General features: G+C 40.2%; 1 protein-coding gene and 1 non-coding gene across 3 annotated transcripts in view; one reads left to right on the top strand and one right to left on the bottom strand.

Annotated features, from left to right (window-relative positions):
- Positions 1 to 4,400: 4,400 nt before the first annotated feature.
- The window catches only part of fgd5a (FYVE, RhoGEF and PH domain containing 5a), a 30,614-nt gene continuing 14,270 nt past the window's right edge, over positions 4,401 to 20,744 (bottom strand). Inside the window, exons 6-21 of one of the 2 annotated variants that reach the window (XM_088424553.1) lie at positions 19,359 to 19,510; positions 19,111 to 19,267; positions 14,264 to 14,354; positions 14,086 to 14,136; positions 13,949 to 14,007; positions 12,607 to 12,678; positions 11,536 to 11,604; positions 8,596 to 8,679; positions 8,420 to 8,499; positions 7,547 to 7,643; positions 7,040 to 7,177; positions 6,659 to 6,761; positions 6,439 to 6,575; positions 5,673 to 5,801; positions 5,042 to 5,196; positions 4,401 to 4,893 (exon numbers count right to left, since the gene is read on the bottom strand). In XM_088424553.1, the coding sequence (XP_088280679.1) occupies positions 4,857 to 4,893; positions 5,042 to 5,196; positions 5,673 to 5,801; positions 6,439 to 6,575; positions 6,659 to 6,761; positions 7,040 to 7,177; positions 7,547 to 7,643; positions 8,420 to 8,499; positions 8,596 to 8,679; positions 11,536 to 11,604; positions 12,607 to 12,678; positions 13,949 to 14,007; positions 14,086 to 14,136; positions 14,264 to 14,354; positions 19,111 to 19,267; positions 19,359 to 19,510 (1,611 nt within the window). In that variant the 3' untranslated portion in view covers positions 4,401 to 4,856. The remainder of the gene's footprint in view (positions 4,894 to 5,041; positions 5,197 to 5,672; positions 5,802 to 6,438; positions 6,576 to 6,658; positions 6,762 to 7,039; positions 7,178 to 7,546; positions 7,644 to 8,419; positions 8,500 to 8,595; positions 8,680 to 11,535; positions 11,605 to 12,606; positions 12,679 to 13,948; positions 14,008 to 14,085; positions 14,137 to 14,263; positions 14,355 to 19,110; positions 19,268 to 19,358; positions 19,511 to 20,744) is intronic. The other variant, XM_088424554.1, reaches the window with a different exon arrangement.
- On the top strand, positions 6,293 to 6,364 carry trnae-cuc (transfer RNA glutamic acid (anticodon CUC)). The gene has a single exon. It is a non-coding gene; the product is annotated as a tRNA-Glu (tRNA).

Raw genomic sequence — 20,744 nt, 5'->3', positions numbered from 1 at the left:
ACAATCAAATGTATTTTAGTTGACAAGTGCAGATTGGCGGCTGTACTGCTTTGCATTTATGGAAAAAGTGCGTATATTTGTGTTGAAAAACAACTCAGGAAAAACTAGACGTACTGCTTGAACACCTGTATTTAAGTAAAAAACAACAACAACAACAAAAACATATTTTACAAACATCTAATATTAATTTCAACAACTTGACAACACTATATCACCCGTGCCATGTTGCATTCATTAAACTTGGAGTTTTCTGTTTTCCGGCGAGACCACTGTGTCCAAACTACGGTCCGCGGTCCGTTTGTAGCCCACCCATCGCATTTTCGCGGCCCAAGCCATCCGCTGAAAATACTTTTTGACCCGGCCAGCAACACTTAAAAAAAAAAATATATATATATATATATATTTATAAACAAAAAGGTTTGATGGTAAACTTTGTGAAAAAAAACCCAGCTTACCATTTCCATTTTAATTTTATTATTTCTTTTTTTTTCCCAAAATATTTGACTAAAGTAGGGTCTAAAATGGGTATTTTCATACTACTACTATTGGTAATTAAATGCTTAAGTAATTGATTACTCCAATGAAATGGATAATCAGTCATAAAATATCACAAGTGCTTCACGAAGCTTCACTTTCCATCGCTACACGTGAAGCTTCTTTTCATGTTCATGTTGAATTTCTTACTTCTAAAATTGAAAAAAACCCCTGTAAAATTAGCTCTCTTCAACAGATTCTGTAAGTCTAAGATCCGGACAAGCGTGCATTTCAACATTGACCCCGCCCACTCCATTTCCACTACCTTCCTCCTGCACACAGCAGAGAAGTCCACATGCCGCTGAGTCATCAACCCCCAGCCTCCAAATCCGTTCGACTGGATGACGGAACGGGGCAGTAAGTTTAGACGCTCTGCATCAGCACCTAAAGAGCTAATAATAGCGGGGAAACAATGACGTTTAGCTAGCCCGCGTGCTAAAGTCACTTAGTCCGACCAAAAAGTGAGTCATCACCACCAGAAAAGACTTTCAACACTGCAACGTCATGAATCACGGTCGTTCCTTTTTAGGAATAGCAACAGAGGGAGTCACTGGATTTTATTTCCTCCAGAAGTATATTTATTTATGTCTTTTGACTATCGGTGAGGAAATGAAGCTTCGTGAAGCATTTGTGATATTTTTACTCCTCTGGATCGTACGATTGGCTTAAAAAAAAGAAAATGTATTACATTTCCATTGCATCTATCAAGAGCGCCATCTAGAGGAGTCCAAAATGTCACAAGTGCTTCACGAAGCTTCGTTTAACCATCACAAATGAATAGGCTCCGTCCCAGAGAGGATATTTTCTTTTTATCCAAAAATGAACTTACCAAACTCAACCATCAATTTTTTTTAACTCTTGGATAACTAATGGCAAAGTTTCTAGCTCTAGAGAATACATTTAGGGCACTGTTGGATTTTTGTAACGTCAACCCAGCGCAGTAATCGGATATGTAAGCATGAATTTTTTCCACATAATATCTCAGCACGGCCACACAATGGAAAGGAATTCTATTTTTATTTTGACAAGTCCTGCATTTACTTGTCAACACAATGACTTGTGTCATTCCAGCTTGATGTAGAACCAGTTTGCCCACGTCAAACTGATGAAACATTGCGCTTACGCTTCATGATAAAAATTTCCCACAGAAGGTATTTTTCTTCTATAAAACTTGAAAAAAAAACCCCCACTGCATTAGAGGGTGTTTGGTATTGTGTGTGTATGAACGTGACAAATATTTGCATATGTCACTGAGAAAAACTACATATTTGACTGATATTTACCAGTAGCGCCCAGCAACTAGCTAAAGCGGCTAATCCAACGGCAGCCAAAACGCTTCTATAAATAACCCCGATTCTGTGAATCTTATGAAAAAGCGGAGAACAAAGAACTTTCTTCAAATGTCCCGTTTCTCAGGTGTGCTTGCGCGGCTGCTGCAGCAGCACAACGAGATTTGGAGATTACCGCATGGAAACTTTCCAGCCACACTAGTTCTCTGTTACCCGAATGGACCAGGAAGAAAAGGCCCTTTCACCTTCAAGCCCGAATGCTGATTGGTTGATTCGCAAGGCTCAGTAAAACATTAATACGCTTTCCTTATAACAGTCGGTCCTGTAGAGCGGTGGCCCTCAACACTTTTTCAGTGATGTACCCCCTGTCAAATATCTTTTCAGCCAAGTACCCCTTAACCAGTGCAAAGCATTTTGGGGTATTTCAAAATAAATAAATAAACAAAACAGGCCAGCAGTGCCTGATTGACTAAACTTTAGAGCCTTTCAAACGTCATTTGTGTTGTTCCACAAAAAAATAATCAACCTAAAGTGTCCTCTTTTGGATCATAAACTAAATCTGTTATCAAAAAGAGATAACAAAATTATAAATATTTTTTTTTCACAAAAAATAATCAACATAAAGTGTAAAAAAAAAAAAAGAAATATATATATATATACATATATAAAACAATTAATCAAGTGTCAGACTTGTTGTCAACAATAAATCATGATAAATAAATATTTGTCCACAGAAAAATGGATGGCGGGCCACGATTGGCCCTCGGACCATAGTTTGGACCCCACACATATAGATGATGTTCTTGGTTTCAGGATAAATTCTAGCACAGTGTAAAGGCATTCCATTTCCTTCGCCTTTTTGAAGCAAGAGTGCCATCTAGAGGAGTCAAAAAACACCAAGTGCTTCATGAAGCTTCGTTTGTCCGCCACAAACTACAAGTAAATATGTACGCTAATCGGCGTTAGCAATATTAGCTTGGCCCTATCAACAGAGGAAAATTCTAGATTATTGACTGTATCTCTTCATCAACATGATAAGGGCGGACGCGAAGGAATTTCCCACTTCTCATAGCTACAGTGCTTCAGTAAATGATGGCAGGAATGTCATTCGCGCAATTACCGCGCAAACTATAATTATCATAAGGACTTAGTGACTGTAAGCCCTTGACAGATTTCTAATTTAGGTCAAAAGTTATGTAAGTAAGTTATGTTGCCCAGGGACATGGAAAGTCGCTTGAAAAGTGCTTGTCTTTATATATATATATATATATATATATATATATATATATATATATATATATATATATATATATATATATATATATATATATATATATATATATATATATATATATATATATAGGTGTTAAATTTCCATTGGACACAAGAGTGCCATCTAGAGGAGTTACAAAGTATCACAACTGCGTCATGAAGCTTCATTTGTTCGTTTCATCCGCACAACATCCACATATAATTGATGGGAGCGTAAAAAACGATGAAGATCTTAGAGGTGAGAAAGAGCATTGCATATTTTTTTCAGAGCATTTTCAGAGATTATTTTATTATGCATCTATATACAATAACATTTACAATGCACTCTATTCAAGAGGACAATTTCAATACACACTTAAGATCTGGCAAAAAAAAAAAAATCAAGATATCATTGCAACCTATAACTTGGGACTCAAATTTTCTTTTAAGTCTTATTTTGAGGTAAATAATTTAGAAGCTTCAGAGTACGATGTGTGTGTGTTTTAATTAAATATTTAATGATAATCTGTCTGTTTATTACTGCATTACAGTGTTTAAATCAGAGGTGTCAAACTCGTTTCCGTTCGCGGGCTGTATGGAGGAAAATCGATTCCCAAGTTCACCGGACCAGTAAAATCATAGTATATGTAAATATAACCTTAAAACAAATGTATGATTATTTTTAAATACTCTCCAAAAAATTACAAGCGCAAAATCACTATTAATCCTAAAACATTAACATGTAATATATTTCAAGTGTTTTATTTATTAAGCGCATGATCTCGTGGGCCGGATTAAACTCGTTTGTGGGCCAGAATCGGCCCGCGGGCCTTATGTTTGACACCCTGGTTTAAATGATCTCATGAAGGTTGCGACATATATAGCGTGTGATGCATTCATGTTTTTTTTTTTAACCTAATACATAAAATGTTACTTTTCCAGATTTGTAATATTTGACGGTGCGGATTCTAAAACGTAAATCGAGTCCGATTTAATGCAGCGGTATATTTACAGCGCTAAGAATGGCACAATAGTATATTCATAACTTACCTCTGCTCTAATGAAACTCCGTAAAAATACATATTTGGAAGCTATAAAAGCAGAAGAAAAAAACGAGTTAACAAAAGATTGATGCAGTTTTCCATTGAAACGATTCCCATTCATTAGCAGGCACATTTATCGTGAAAACATATAGAAATCAACTGGCACTTGAGAGACGTTTTTTTTCTTAATTTCAAAAACCTACAAATGCAAAATATGTTCATTGTTACAGAACCAGCCACTACAGAGAGTATATACCATATGAATATAACCTACTTCACAATATATACTCAGAATAAGCTTTATTCCAAGAGAGTAAAATGTTCCACGTTTTTTCAGCTGCTAAAAAAACTGCATTGACTTTTTTTTTTTTTTCTACAGTTGAAATCGCATCCATAGCAGGAGGCGGCACATCACTCTCAAAGGTAGAAAAAGATCATCCAGGATGGACGAAGAAAAAAAAAAATGGACTCTTAAATGAGTGTCCTCGCTGTTCCTGGAGTGTGGACACTCAAGTGGAAACCAGGAGTAAAAAAAAAAAAAAAAAAAAAAGCAGGATATTGGATCTTTCAGCTGGATTTTTTTCGTTGTGAAGATAAGCTTCCACGACAGGGAGGATGTGATACCGTAGATACGCACCGTGGGTCTGTAGATATTCTAAGACGATAGATAAGTACATCGGGTTCTGTTGACTGTCCATCGGCAGAATTTTTTTGTTGTTTTTATAATACGAAGCTGGTGCTATAAAACAGTAGCCTCTTCAATAGCGTTGACCCATCTGGAACACATAAAAGTGGACAATAAGACTCACGGCGAACAGTTTTGATCAATTTTCAAGACGATTTGTCCTCAAATGTCCTCAGCTTGGCAAGCAGTTAACTTGACACCATGGACGCAACACAAAAAGGAAAATCTGTGACGCCGACCTGCGTGCTGCGTGATGATCGTCAGCCCTGAAGGTGTAGTAAAGCGTTTTCTTGTGGTAGAGCTGGAAAACGTTGCTGGCGCGCTCTCCTTCTGCTCTCTCGGCCATCTTGACGGTGAAGCCTTGCAGAGGCAGACTCTCGGAAGCCATTTTATCCTGAACAAATGTCCCCGGGCGTGTCAGTGAAATCCACAAAATATATTCAGGTCATGTACCACATTTCCCGCAATATAAGGCGCGCCGGATTATAAGGCGCACCTTCAAGGAATGGCCTATTTGAACCCTTGTGGCACGATGTTACAAATGATGGAAATTCCTTTGTTTTTTATGGGAAAAAACACCAGGGAGCTGAAATTTCCAGCAGATGGTTAAAATTACAAGATGCAAGGGTTCCGACATTTCTATGTGATTGCAGCTGGACGTGCGAAAATGATCATCGTCCAAATTTTGGACCATATAAAACCATTATAATAATTTTTAAGATGCATTTTCATAGGATTTTTTTACATTTATTTTGCTCCGATTTTTGCACGATTCCGTCATAGAGAAATGTGAAAAAAAAAGTATGGAGAGGGCTTGTGAGCGTGTGAGTGTTTTGGGGCTCTGGTGTGGGAGACTCGGCGCCCCCTCACCTCACAGGCTGTGAAGGTGTAGAGCACCTTGTCTTTGAGGAGAAACCACAGCCGCTTCCATTTCCTCTTGCTCTTCTTTCGACGCTGTAACACGCCGCTCATGGTGGAGCCCTCCACCCCAGCGGGCAACTGATAACGTACACGGGAGAAAATTGCAATTAGACAACAGACCTTTGCAGAATGAAAACTCAATTCGCCATCTTGTAGGTCAGTTCTGTGTTTAATTCAGGGGGTTTGGCCATGTGATCATCATCGAAGGAAAACTGAACCATTTTCTTTACAAAAATATGCAGCCTCACTAATGCAAATGCTGCATTCTGATGAATATCGTCTTTGTGGAATATAAATTAGGGAACAAGTGGGGGAATTTTGCTGCTTAATTCATATTCCACATACACCGTATTAATTATACCACAGCGTCAAGACTAATTGAATTGCAGAGAACATTATTCTAAAATAAAAATCTCAGAAAAGAGCATTATATGCCACTTTCAATGACATTTCTTTAGTTAAAGTAGCTTGGCTCAATAGACATTGGAACATTGCATAACTTAGCGACCTCTACCGGCAACACTTTGAAATTACAAGTTCTATATGCATAGTTTCCCAAGATCGAGAAGTCCCTGGTGGTCTAGTGGTTAGGATTCGGCGCTCTCACCGCCGCGGCCCGGGTTCGATTCCCGGTCAGGGAACTTGTCTTTTACTCGTAAATAACACACTTTTCCCAATCGGTATAATTTCGTTCGGGCTGCGAAATGTACCCCACCTGATTAAGGGACGATATACTCTTCCTGCTCTTCCAAAGGCTCGGCGTCTGTAAGCTCTGGAAGACGGCAGAGAGAGGACGACCGGCCCGATGGGTGGACGGACTCGAGTTGCCGCACGCCTCTGACACACTGCCGCCTATATTCAAACATATGATTACTTCTAAACAAGAACAATCAGATTTGGGATACACATATACAGATATACGTGTTGAACGTCACCTCTTTTCCTGAGCTCGGCATAGCAGTGGTCACACACTTTGGCCACCCTGTCCTTGAGGTACTTGAGCGGATATCTGTTCCTGGAACAAGCTCGACACACTACCTGTCGGACCAGAAAACGCGCTTACAATGTAAATGGATGCAAATTAATGTCCATTTTACACAGATGAATGAAAAACAGGAGTAGTTGTGTGTGTGTGTTTTTTTTTTAATTGTTGTCAATGAGTAGTGATGGGAAAAGGATGTTTCTTGCGATTTTTATTTACTCCTCGAGATGGTGGTTTTTGCGTACGGATAAAAACTAGTGCGGTGGAAACGCGTAACATTTTCTCTGCCTTTAGTGACGTCCGGGGCACGTCGTTCAAGTGAAGTAAATCGAACCTTGCCGCAAGCATTGCAGTGGTGTCGTCGGAGAGTGAGGCTAAAGTCAGAGGTGCAGTTCATGCACATCATCACGTGAGAGACCGGCACCAGAACTGGAGCAGCTTCACCTAAAGCCATCCACAGCTTCTCACGGGCCTGCAGAAATCCAGAGAAAAACACACGTTGCATTTCATCAAATTGCAACCGAAAACCTTCAAATATATTGTTTAGTTGATTTAAAAACACTTTATGGATTTATTTGAGAAAATTGAGCTTTCTTTTCCAGTTTTTGCACCTTGTCCCCATATAAATTGCTTGAAAATTGGAGCATTCATATCAAAATTTCAAACAGGGTGCTATGAAATTTGGAATTGTAAAAAATACATTCATAACTGAAATGCAAATGTAAAAACTCTTTGGAGAAAATTAAAGATGTGTCTTTTAAAGCGGAAAATACTGTATATTAATTGACACGCTTGCCATTCCTTTTTGTTACTTGTCACATGTCATTTTTTTTGCTCGCACCTCATTACAGGGTCCTCCAAAGGTACAGAGTCCAGCAGCGTGGTCAGCGATGGCTCGACTCAATGTGTGGAACCAGTCCTCCCTCTCTCCAACAGAACTGAAAAAGAGCACCAAAAAAAAAAAAAATAAGAATGACGCAAAGGTGCTGTAAATTGCACCGGATTATGAACCGCATCAAGAAAAATTTGACAGAAGATGTATTTTTCTCATGGTTAGGCCGCACTGGACTTTAAGGATATAACAACAGATATTTACGCATAAAGTTGGTACTTTTGTTTTTTTATTTAAAGTCAGACTGAACATGCATGCATGGAAAAAAAGAGCAGCACCAACATATTTTCTACATAACACAACATGCTGGGATTGCGAGAATACTGCACCAACACAACAGAAACACGCACGATGTATTTAATAGTGGAAACTGCCCCCTAGTGGTGAAAATAGCAATTTAAATTCAAAATCAATACTTTGATAACGTCTTCTTTTGTATCCCTTGGAGATTGCAACCCTAGTGACTATTAAAAAAAACTGCAGAAAAACTATATAGTCCAAAATGTATCATTTTGTTCAAACACAGATGCCATAGAGCATCCTGTCATAACCTTCTTGTCAGCCTTTTTATTTGTGTCCACCATTTTGTCTCAGCAGGACATCAAAGTCAATTGCCTCCTGACCAAACCCATGAGACATCGTTGGAAAAGCCAGGATATCCTGCGCCATTGTGTCAAAAGATGATCACCAAAAACCACTGTCCACCATAGTGGACACAAATAAATAGGCTTGCTAGAGTTCTGCATGTACATTTTACATGACATTTAAGTGTGAGCATTATTTTTATGAAATAATTTTCAACAGTAATTGAGTTTTATTTACCTGGCAGAGAGCGTAATGGTAATGTCGGCCACCTCGATCTTCAGGCAGTTCAGCACGTTGTCAAGAACAGGTTTGCTCACCTGTGTGTGCGTGAAGAGGAAACGCTTCAGACGACATTCTTATATTTTGTATAATAAAGCTAAATAGCGTATGTTACATTTGAAAAAAGTATGTACCTTCATGCCAGACAGGGATAATGTATTCTTCAGCCTGTATTTGCCATCCTGCTGCGGGTAGGTGTACAGCATTATATCGTTCATCTAATGGAGGACACGGATAGAAACACGTATCAGCTTATTGAAAACAATTTAATAATAATAATAATAATAAAAGAGTTCGAATCTAATGCGCTTCACGTTTGACAACAATAGTGATCTTCTCTATTCTCTATTTCACGTTTTCAAACGTGGCAGTACCACCCAATCGCCACAAGATGGCGGTAAAGCTACACAACGCCAATCGATTGATATTTGATTATATTATTAGCGCTTCTTTTGCCTAGCGATTTATGGCTATGGATTAAGTAATTTCCTTCAACAGCGTTCACCCAAGTTTGTAAAAGTTATGCGGCACCCAACTCCCACGGCAAAATCAGGCAATAAAGGCGTTTATTTGCACGGAAGAGCAGAGTATTGTTATTCCCTGAACACGCCAAGAGTCCATTGTGTTGTCCGTGAGAGGTATTTCACCCCCCCCCCCCCCCCACCCCGAAAAAAGAGATGACATAATTGGTCACACCTAATGTGCGTTCTAAACATCCGCTGGGGCCATAAAGACAGCATCCAGGAATTCTCCACCCTGCGCTGGGTTCTGGGCCTCCTTCTGGCATTCTCACCCAATTCTATCAAGAAGGCCACAACAAACAAACGCGCCAGGGAAAATGCTGCCCTGGCCGATGGCCTTTTCAGCATAACGCATCCGGACTCCAGCCTGTGAAAGATCTACCTCATTGATCTTCCACCTTTCTTTCCCCCCCGGGAGTTTTCTGCGCGGCTTGCTTCCCTTCAATCCATCCGGGAGCCATTTGTGATCGCTGCGTCAACTCTAAGCGCCATCGGCATGTAAAAATGTTCCTTAGCGCATTCCCTGCCAGCGCAATCAAGATGGATTTTTGATTCCTATTTGTAAAGGACAGTCAATGACATATGCATAAGGAATTGCAGTAACATACCAATTTTCTCAAAACCTCCGGTGAGCCTTATAACCCGCAAATTTTCATTTTTGGGGGACGAAAAAAATCATTTAATGGCGTGTAAATTCTTCAATTTTTACCATGCATTACTGTTATAAATGTATTTTTTTTTTACAATTACAATTTTTATAACACCGTTTGAAATTTTTATATGCCATATCGATATTTTTTTAAATGGAGAAAAACAATACATTTTGAGGTTTTTGAATGCAATTCAATCAAAAACCTTTTGATTAAAAACAAAGATGATTATTTATTCTTTTCAACTCTTGATTGATATTTGCATCGAGCGAAACCTAATTCTGGCCCCAGCGAGATCATTATCTAATGTAAGTATAAAAATGAGCTGATAAAATAAAAACTTAATTAATAGATATAATAATAATAATAATAAGTAATATTAATAGTAATATTTGCTTCCTCAGAGAATTTTAATGTGATCCTTGTCTTTTTTCATTTGCCTGTATGTGGCTCTTAAATGACAAATTTTGGACACCCCGGTCGAAAGTAAAGAACATCTCAATTTCTACAACATGGCCAAAATACGACGCCCCCGGCAACAGGTGAGTTGACTGGTAATCAGCTTCGGGTGGACGGTAAACAGTCGCGCAGCTCGGAATGAACGACTTAGGAAACGATGGAGCGAGCGTCTCTATTTCATGTGTTTGTCTAACGCCCCGCACCCCCTTCCAACTCTTGGACCTTCCCCTCCCAGCATTCTGCAGGGGCGTCTGGCCTTCGCTTTGCTGTCAGTCCCCTCCCAATACACAGGAAGCCAGCATCCAGTGAGCCACACCAAACATCCTGTGAGGAAGCGGGGCCCTGGAAAACAAGTCCTGAGAGGGGAGGAGAGTGGAGACGTAGGCCCTCGCTGGCGGGTGTGGTGCCCGCTGGACATTTTACAACTTTGGCGACGTGCCCCCCCCCACCCGCGCGGTCGCGGACCGACCTCCGCCCCAAAGTCCCGCATATTTTTGCGGCGCAGGCTAGCAGGTTCTCTTCAATAAAAGTGTCAAAATGACAACTTCACACATTTTATCGGAACACCTGGGTCCACGCGGGCTTCGTTATACGTTCTCAAGTCATCCAACAGCTTTGCGGGCCAGAAAGGAAATTGCCGGTGGTGTTTAGGGGTGGGGTGTTATTGTTTTATTGACCTTTTCCCATTCCCGCACTTAAAGTACCGTATTTCTCCGAGTACGAGCCCGATTTTATAAGGGGGTCGACTTATAATATATAAGTAGCTGGGATTGAGTGTCTCCTTTTTTAAAACGTAAAAATACGTCTTTGGCATTGAATGAGTAAAAGGAAACGTAGAATTCGAATATATCGATATCTCGATTTTCATTTCTTCAGACCTTTAACTTCTCCAACTGGGTCCAAAATTTGCTCATGTGACAAAATGTTAATAGTGCTTTAACCAAAAACTGAGATGGGAGTGTCTGGCATTTTTCCCAAGACTTTGATGAAATAATGCCAAGTTTAAAAAGACGTGTTGAAAATTTACGTTCGTAACCCTATTTACCACAAGAACAATTACTCGAATCAGACGCGAGGAAAGCAGCCAGCCTCTCTTGGCCCGATCGCAACGCTGCTAAATTTCACTAATTAACACGCTGCATCTTGTTAAAAGCTTCGGCGTGGAGTTGCCAAGCAACCGGCGTCCTAAAATGCATCGCGCGTCTTAAGGAAATAGTCATGCGCGTACTGTAGCTCCCTAGAAAACTACAAACCTGCTTTTTACACAATTGAGATGAGGTGTTAATTAGCCAGCTCCGAGTAGAGCCCAAAGATCTTGGACTTGTGCTAAGCTCCAACAAAGACCTAAGATAATCAACCTTTGTATTTACGTAATTGAGGGGTTGCACAAAAGATGAATCTCAAAGATGAAACAAAAGCTTGGAGAATATTGGAGCAAAGTTACCAGAAAAAGGTGTCTGGGCTGTCGGCTTTTCCTCGAGACCTTCATGAGCGTTCCCTCTTTGACAAACATCTGCCAACACAGTCATCAACACATTACACACCAGACTTTCAAGTCAAGATTTTGTTTCTGGTTTTTTTTGCCAATGCCAATTTTGGGTGGAAATTTTTTCACAGATTACAATGTGGGACATCTGAAACGCACTTAACCCGCAACATATATATAACTTAAGGATATGAACTTGAGAAAATATGAAGGATTTTAAAAAGATGAGATTTATTCTGTTTCGCTAGTTTTTACATTGCTGCCAAAGTGTTAATGCGTGTCTTATACACGGTAGCATTGAAAATACTAGAATTTGCCCCCAAAATTAAGTGCGCAGCCTAGACACAGGTGCGTCTTGTATTTGTCAAATATTGGACATTTCTCCGATTATTTTTCTCTGATATTTCAATGGCAAGTATCGTAGGCTCATTCATTAATCGGGGCCTAATATTTTCTACTTATTTGTTTGCCTCTTACAGTGATGTAAGAGTAGATAAAGTACCGTATTTTCCGCACTATAAGACGCACCTAAAAGCCTTAATTTTTTTTAAAAGCTGATGGTGCGCCTTATAATCAGGTGCGCCTTATATATGGGTGAATATTGCGATTGGAATTCGTAGGCGGGGAATGAAGTGATAAAGTAAGCTTTACCTGTTTCTTTTGTGTGTTTACACTTGAACAAGGTTGCTCATATTGACATGGAGTTGTTATGCTATTTAGAGTTATTATTGTTATTACTTTGAGTATTACTAAATTGCGATTGAAAACGTTTTGAAATATGTCATTAATTGAGGGTGCGCCGTTCATATGGAAAAAGTTTTCAAATATGTCATTAATTGGGGGTGCGCCTTATAATCCGGTGCGCCTTATAGCGCGGAAAATACGGTGCATTAGAATGATCTTGCCACGGTGAAATGAACCCCGAAATGTTTGAAGGGCCAACATCGGCCAATTAAATCCTTTCAAGAAGAATGTGCTTTTGGCTCCCGACGGTAAACATGCACAGCTGCGCAGTTGATTTTTGCTCACCCTGCCAGCCTTCACGAGATCCCTCTTGCCTTTCATGCTGTATTCTATGTGGACCATCCGCAGCAAGTTCTCCTGGGGATTAGAGTGAGCAAAGAGATGGCGTGTGACTATTTGAGCAGGAGAAACAGAATGACACTGCCCTTGTTTGTGAATGAAAGGGGGGGGTGTGATAGGGAAAACTGAAAAGGGGGGTACACACTGAGATAGAGGGAGCCTGTGTTTACACTGTCTGCCAGCCGATGTGTGCGCGAGCGATAGCGGCGTATGATAAACAGAGGAGGCCAGCCAACGGGAGGAAGGCAGCGATATTGTGAGCGAGAAGTCAGTGAGACGCAACAGGAGGAGGATTTTGAATGATCTCCATTAAAAAATGTTCGTATTTGAGGGAGGCTGTAAATCTTGTCCAATTTAACAAAGCTCCCTTTTGTAAAGATACACCCGGGACCTTCGCAGAAGCTCAACATGGAGGAATTGAATTTTCTTTCCCGGCACGGAAGAATCTTCATGTCTTTCCTCTCATGGCTTGATGTGAATATAAATATGAATTTTTCAACGCTGGACATCGATGTACTGTCGTTGACAATTTTGATTGAATCTAACAAACGGGTCACACACTAAATCCGGTAAAAGTAAAAAAAAAAAAAGAAACTACTGTACACTGGAAATCCTCTAGATACCCAACCTAGTCAATTGTGTCCACCATTGTAAACTCACGAGGCGTCATTGATAAGGACAGGAAGTCCTCCCCTAAGCACACTAGGACTTTGTCACGGAACTCAAATGCAAAAACAAATGTCCACTAAAGCGGACATAAATGAATAGGTTGGGTCTCATGAGGAAACCATGAGAAGCACAAGTTGTAATTTTATGCGGGGGGAATGACGGAAGAACATCATATTTGCATTTTGTTATCGAGGACCAATCATGGTTACAAGTAATAATCAGGCGAGCCGTGATTGGGCACTTGTGATGTCATTTTCAGTCAAGCGCAATTGCAAAAATGTGTCTTTTTGTTAATGAAATACATTGGACATACGTTTATTTTAGTACGTTTTGATTGTACTCTTGAGCGTGAAGAACTTTCTGGGCATTTGGAATAAGTTGAACCCTTTAACTACCCCGCCAAGAGAAAAATCTGTGAAAAAAACTCAACCATATGGTTGAGCGGGCAGTTAAAAGGTATTAATCAGTGAAAATATGAGCATACTCCCTCTAAAAGTGTAATTTTTGCGATCAAAAATCCATACAGGAATAAAGATGAAGAAATAAATGAATGAATTCAGCAAAAGCTCCATACAAGGTGGGGAACCGATTTTCACGAACGCATCCAAATTGAATTTACCCCTTGTTTCAGATTATCGTTGGCCTGGTCCGCCACCTCTGACACAATCACCAAAGCAGCTGCACGACAAAAAGAAAACCAAATTAGAAATCTTATGAATTAAATGCACCGTATGTCTTCGTATAGGACAGCTTTACCTTGCGTGTCCTCGTATTCTTTCGAATCAGGTGAGAGGTTGTTTAAATAATCTGTGGAGGAAGCCGAAGAGAAAATTCAAGATATACGGTAATACCGATCCATGAAAAGTACGCCTGTGCCAAACGTAAGGTGCTTCTGTTCCTACACGCTCGCTGTCACGATGCGTTTATGTGTTACCTGTAAGAAGCATGCGATATTGCAGTACTCTCACGATGACCTGCAGCAGTTGGTGCTTTAGTGGGACTTCCTCATCCTCTGGACTTTTCCTCTGCAATACAAAAAAAAAATAAAAAGTGTTCATCATTGCTAATCATTGTTTGCTCACTGACACCTGCTTAATCTACGATTGAGGTACCGTATTTTGAATACATAATCATACTTGGCATTGAGCTAAACAGTTTTTTGCAATGTATTTTTGTCATTTTAATTTCGTAGTGGTATCCCTATGCATATTTAATTCAGGAACTCCACAAAATGGATTGCGCAACACCATCTGGTTTATTTCTGGCTCATTTGCTGGGAAATTCTGACACTAGTGACATTGTCCACTTACTGTAAATAAAACCAAACAAAATAAAGAAATACTGCATTTTCCATATATGTTGCTTTTTGTTCCCAACAGTTTTCTCTCAATTTGAAAAGAAAAATCTACTAAGGGTATCCCTACACCCCTCACACTTTTCGTATGTCTACAAAAGAATGATTAACCTCTGTAATATAATGCGAGGCAAGGTTAGAAGTGAATGAGGCAATTGTGTTGAACAAGGTGACCTTCACATCGTTCCATGAGACAAAAAAAAAAAAAAAAAATCCTATTCTTTTTTTCTGATCAGTCATTTGTGGGAGAAAGGGTGCAGAAAAGGCACACAATCAAGAGAGTATTGGAAAATCAATCAGTCTAATTGTCTCTGACAGGTATTTACACCCGAAGGGGTAGAAACACACATGCGCGTGCACACACACACGAACAATAAATATACTGTATTTTTCGGAATGTAAGCCATCACATTTTTTTCATGATTTGAGCCTTGCTCCTTATTGTCAACCACAGGTTTAGCAAATGTGTGGGTCTCTTCAAGGTGTCAATTTATGGAACAACTACAAAAATTACGTATGAATTCAGTGAGAACTTGTATAAAAATTTGTGACGTGTAAATTTGACATATACGATTCTATATACTGTATATATGTATGATTGTATATATGAATTTTATGTAATGTGTTTATATGTCATTGAAATAATCAATTAAACAAAGGGAGAACGAGGAAGGCGCTATCGAAGTATTGATTCCGAACTGCTATTTAAATGCAGTATTCCCACGTGTTATGTTGAAAATTTCCATCCATCCATTAATTTTCTATAAATATTTTGGTGCTAAACACGCAGGCATGTTGAGTTTGTTGAAGATAGGATGTTGCTGTAAGCAGGCAGTTAAAAAAATGTTTGAAATTAAAACATATTCTCGTGCATCTTATCTGTGACAAAAGTTTTTTTTTTTTTGCTCAATTTTTGTTGCTGTGCCTTGTATACCTGTGCAGCTTATGGTCCCAAAAATACGGTCCACACATATGTATTTTCATTTTTATTCTTAGTATGCTATCATTGTAAAAAAAAAAAAAAGACCCAAATCATTTCTTAGTTTTTTTTCTCCTGCATGGTTCCACTGTGAGCACGAAAGATCCGATTGGTTAACCCGCTTTCCACCAAGCACCTGCTCTCCTCAAGTATCGCCTGAAAATTGTCATCCAATTGACACTTCTTCAGAGGAAGTGATTCGCTTATGCGTGCCAGAGACGATAATTAGCATTTGGCGTGTTTAGACCAGTGAGCCAGAAGAAGAAGAGCGATGCTTCACGCCGAGCCGCAGACACACAAACAGGCGCACCTTTCACGGCCAGCCGATTTGCTGTCCGCACACACAAAACCGATCTAATTGGGGAGTTGTAAAGGAGTCTGCTCCTCTAATTACTTTCTGACCGCCTCATTGCCCGGCTAGCCGGGGATTCACTCCATCGCTCTCTCTTGCCACCTTGACCTTCCCGCACGCGGCAAAAGAGAAACCTTGCGTTGCGCCGATCGGGCCGTCTAAAAATAGATTCATAAAAGCGGCTTCACGAAATCCATTACAATCGCGTCATCCGGCGGTGGCCAATGTTTATAGATGGTGTGGCAAAACAAGGAACAAGCTGTGGAGAGGAGGCTCTAATCCTGTAAGGGCTAAGTCTGATCTGATCAAGGGTCTCCCGCTACTTCATCACTGTCACCGCATCTGCCGTGAAATTACCGACGCTTCTATTCCTGGGCTTTGCTGTCCAAAGATGAACAGCAAAGATCTTGAGGGTTTGCACAGTAGATTGCAAACTTTTTTCCACTGTGAAATATATTTTTTTTTCAATCAAGTACGTCAAGTACGTAAGTATTCTTGGATGAGAAAAAAATGTCCTAAAATCGAGAGCTTGTCTGATTTAATTTCTTCGAGAGGATTGTCGAATATTAGCGCCGAACTCTTTCTGCGCCAAATACATCCCAAAATAATGTCAAGCGTCCTTTGCTGCTGGTTGATAAATTATCAACACTTAATAATTCCCCAAATATAGGACGTACCTGGGGATAGGACGTACTCTTAATTTTGGGGCCAAATTCTGGTATTTTCTATGTTACCGTGTTAAAGACACTTTGGCAAAAATGTAAAAAGTAAAGCAAAACAGAATAAATCTCATATTCCTAAACCCTTCACGTTTTTTGCAAGATCCTCTCGGTTATAATAATATTCACGTATGTGAGACGCACTCGGATGTTGGTTCAATCTGCTTGCTTCTTTTATTGAAAATAATGCAACCTCAGCTAACAGGAACGTCTGTTAGCTGCAACAAGCACTGGCTGCTAACAGCTCGTATCGTTACGGTCATTTTTGTAAGTAAGAATACGGCCGATTTAAAAAAGCACATCTGTGCGTTAAAACTCGGCTTGTGCGGGTGCCTGATCAATCTTTCTCGAAAGATGTTGAATAAAAAAAAAAAAAAAGACGTGTTCCTCAAATCAAACTTCTCAACTCGAAGCTAAACAAACGCCAAATTGTTTGAATAATCGGAAATGAGGTGAAATATGTGACTTCATTTTTTTTCATTGGTGCTGCTTTTTAAATATATCTTAAGATTTCATGTACACACTGAGTTGCCTTCACATACCCCGAGGGATATGCATAGTGCAATAATGAACAATTTCAAATGTCACAACTGTTGCACCGAATGAAAACAACATTATTCAGCAAATTGATCATTGACTGTTGCCCCTCCCGCTGGTAGGTCCGGCGTTTCGAGTGAGCGATAAAATCCTCCTCGCTCTCCCTCGGTGCTCCTTCTCCCTCATTACGGGAGGGTCACCCTCCCCGCACTTTTCCCAAGGCGGTGCTCCAACACAGCACAGCATCCATCACTTTCTTCCACCGAGTAGAATGGCCCCACAACAGGCAAAGCGGACTCAGAAAAATCCCATGTCTTCCACACAATGAGGGATAATTCAGTATGCGAGGTGCATATGTGGTGGCAAGTGTGCTATAAAACACGCCCCCTTTCCCCCCGCACATCATCTCCGCGATAAAAATAAACCGTCCTTTGATAAGACAATATCTTTTCATGCGTTCACCCTTCTCCGAAGATCACTTCATTGACTGCAAGGGCCAATTAGTGTAACTCAACTTCATGAAGCAAAAACGTAGAGGCCCATCAGGCCCGACTTTTATGGAGGATATGGAGAGTCAAGGCCTCGGCCGACATACATCGGACCAGGTGTTCCAAACATGCCGCAAGATTCCGAGGATCGGGGACAACCCTTCTTTTTATGTAGATGACATCGTCTTGCATCGAGAAGTTGTTTTTTTTTTTTTTTTACCCTAGAACGTGGCAGCTGCTGTTAAATATTCATGAGGGAAAACAGTTGGTGCATTGTCCACTTGCTTAGCAAACTAGAAATACTTGGAACCACTTTGTCAACAAACATCCCGTAAATCAAAGTACGTGAAGGTAGCAACGCGAACGGCTGAATGGAGTCTGCTCCTTCGAAACAGCGAATCTATTCTGCGCACCCGCACACAGCTGCAGGGAAATGAGGTTACGGTTATCTTTTCCCGCTATCTTAATATCCTGTCTTTTTATTAAACGCCGTCAATGTTTCCATTAGCACTTTCAAAACGCGCAGAAGAAATGAATAACCAAAACGTATGGAATACAATGAGCTGAAAAATACTGACAAGTTGATTACTCCCTTTACCTAAACCTTTGTTGTCTCATTCCTTAAGAATGAAGACAGATAATGGACCCTAAAAAAATAGTATTGCCGAGAAGATATAGGAACTGTGAGCGAGATAGAGGAAATGTCAGTCCCGTAGAGAGGAGCGGACAAGAAAGAAATTTAAGGTCAAGTCTGTTGGATGAGAGCAAAAGAAGATAGCGGAAAGCAAGGTGTCCTTTCACAATTATGGAAATTGAGTATGAGCTTGGAGAAGCACCATGACGTGTTTGATTAGAACATCGGCCTGATAACTGCAGGTTCTGGGTGTGAAACCTTCGGGGTGGGCAGAAAATTGTATTGTATAACTGTGTAGACATTGAATTTTCCGATTTAAAAAAAGATCCAAAACATGTCATGCCATCCATGTTCATTTGAATAAATTTGAAAATACATTTGCAGTGGTATACCTGGGGTTAGCAATAAATTGCTTCATGTTCCTATTAATTTGCTCTTCATTTAAAAGTAAAACGTACTGTTCCCATCACTGCATTACAAAGCATTCAATTAGATTTGCTTTAACCTGCAGAAACCCTGTTAAAATCTCAATGGCAAAGGAATTGAGCTTATATCGTGCTTTCTTCATCAAATGGTACCCCCTTGCTCTCCCACTTGCTCAACTATGATGAGCTGGGAGAGAATGCCAAAACAAGCAAAGTGTTATGTATATAAACAAACAATGACGCCAAGAGCAACGAAATCCCACCATATGTTTTCGTTCACGATCAATTTTTACCTCAAATTTCTTGACGGTGCTGGCAAAGCTTGGATTGACCTTGCAGCTCTCCTCCAGTAAAGACATGCTGCGATCATACTCCGAGATGAAGGTATCGAACACTTTGAAGTCCTCGCGATGTGACAAGATCACATCCACCACTCGCTGGCTTTCCTCCCTACGCATGAGAGGGCATTATAAAGTAGAATCTCCTCAAAAAAAAAAAAAAAAAGAGTACTGAGTTTCTTAGGTAGTGTGATGTTGCGTACCAGCGATCAATGCGCTCCTCCAGCTCAGTGAGGATGTTGCGATGGAGCGTTAAAACCTGAGGAAGAACACCCAATATCTCCTCCAACCTCTGATCATCCAAAAGCGGACCCCCATCCTCGGCCGCGGCCTCGGCAACTGCTGGCCTGAAGTCCTTTACAAGACAAAAAGGTGCATGAGAAGTTGATTAGGAAAAGATGATGGAAGAAAGGATGGACAAAATATTAGGTACAGGTGAAAAATGTCCATCCATCTATCCATTTTCTATAGCTGCTTGGAGTGTAGGAGGAAGCCGGAGGGCCCGGAGAAAACCCACCCAATTTGATAATCGATTTGTCGATTGATTGTTGCACGTCTCCACTATATTCAAAATCAAATTACAAAGGCGTCAATGTGTATAATGAGGATTTGACCGTGCAGGGGTACCTAATGTTGTGGCCAGTGAACGTTAACGCATGAGGGTTGATAAGCAAAGGAAAAGGGGAAGAAGGTCAGGTGTTCCGAAACATCCTTCCTGCTGCCCTCCCTTCACTTCGGCTCTGTCCAGGCATTCAGGAAAGGAGGAACTGTCTGCATAAGACATACCACCAGGTGCTGTTGCGTAATGGCCTTGGTGCCACATTGTTTTGCACTGACAGTACAATCTATGCTTTGTTCAGTTTCTCAATGGAAAAGAACATAACGCAAATCAGTGCAAACCATTTTTGGAGGGTTCTTCAGTGAAAATATAGGAAAGTAACATTTCGTGAAGGGGTCACAATAGCTCAAGTTCACAAAATGTTGATTGATTTTCAATTGATTTGCTCATAATTTGAAAAGAAACCTTTTTTTTTCTGTTAGGGAATTTAAAAATGATTGCTCCGTAGATGTGCATTTTTATATTGGCCGTATTCTTACTTACAATATTCTTACTTAAACAGCTGGTTTTAGCTGAGGTTGGTACGGCATAATTTTCAATAGAAGAAGCACGTAGCCTGGACCATCGTCCGAGTCCATTGTGTTCACAAAAAGAAATATTATTAAAACCGAGAGATTATGATATCTCCAGCTGATTCAATTAAAAGTGGCAAGATATGGAGTTGTGCGCCCCGGTTAGAGAACACGGTGAGTTTTTCCATTTGATTCGTTTATTAATTGCGGTCTTTAGGCGTAGACACACAAACATAAACTTGGCGGAACATAAGATGGTGCGCAACTTCGGGTATTTACGGCAGAATGAACTCGAGCTGTGTTGCGAGAAAAACAACTGCTTGGAGCATATTCTACGCTACACTTGTGCAGCCTTCACTGACCACTTACAGTGTGGGAAATCTGAAAATGGTGTTTCCGTGTAAAGTCCAGACATAAACCACGTAAAGATGTTCAAGTCGTCTGTGAGATAATGTGAT

The sequence above is a fragment of the Hippichthys cyanospilos genome, chromosome 9 (assembly GCF_059441005.1).
Source record: "Hippichthys cyanospilos isolate Australia breed blue-spotted pipefish chromosome 9, RoL_Hcya_1.0, whole genome shotgun sequence".
Lineage (NCBI taxonomy): Eukaryota > Metazoa > Chordata > Actinopteri > Syngnathiformes > Syngnathidae > Hippichthys > Hippichthys cyanospilos.
Note: the sequence above shows the minus strand (reverse complement) of the source record. Positions and strands in the feature narration are given on the sequence as shown.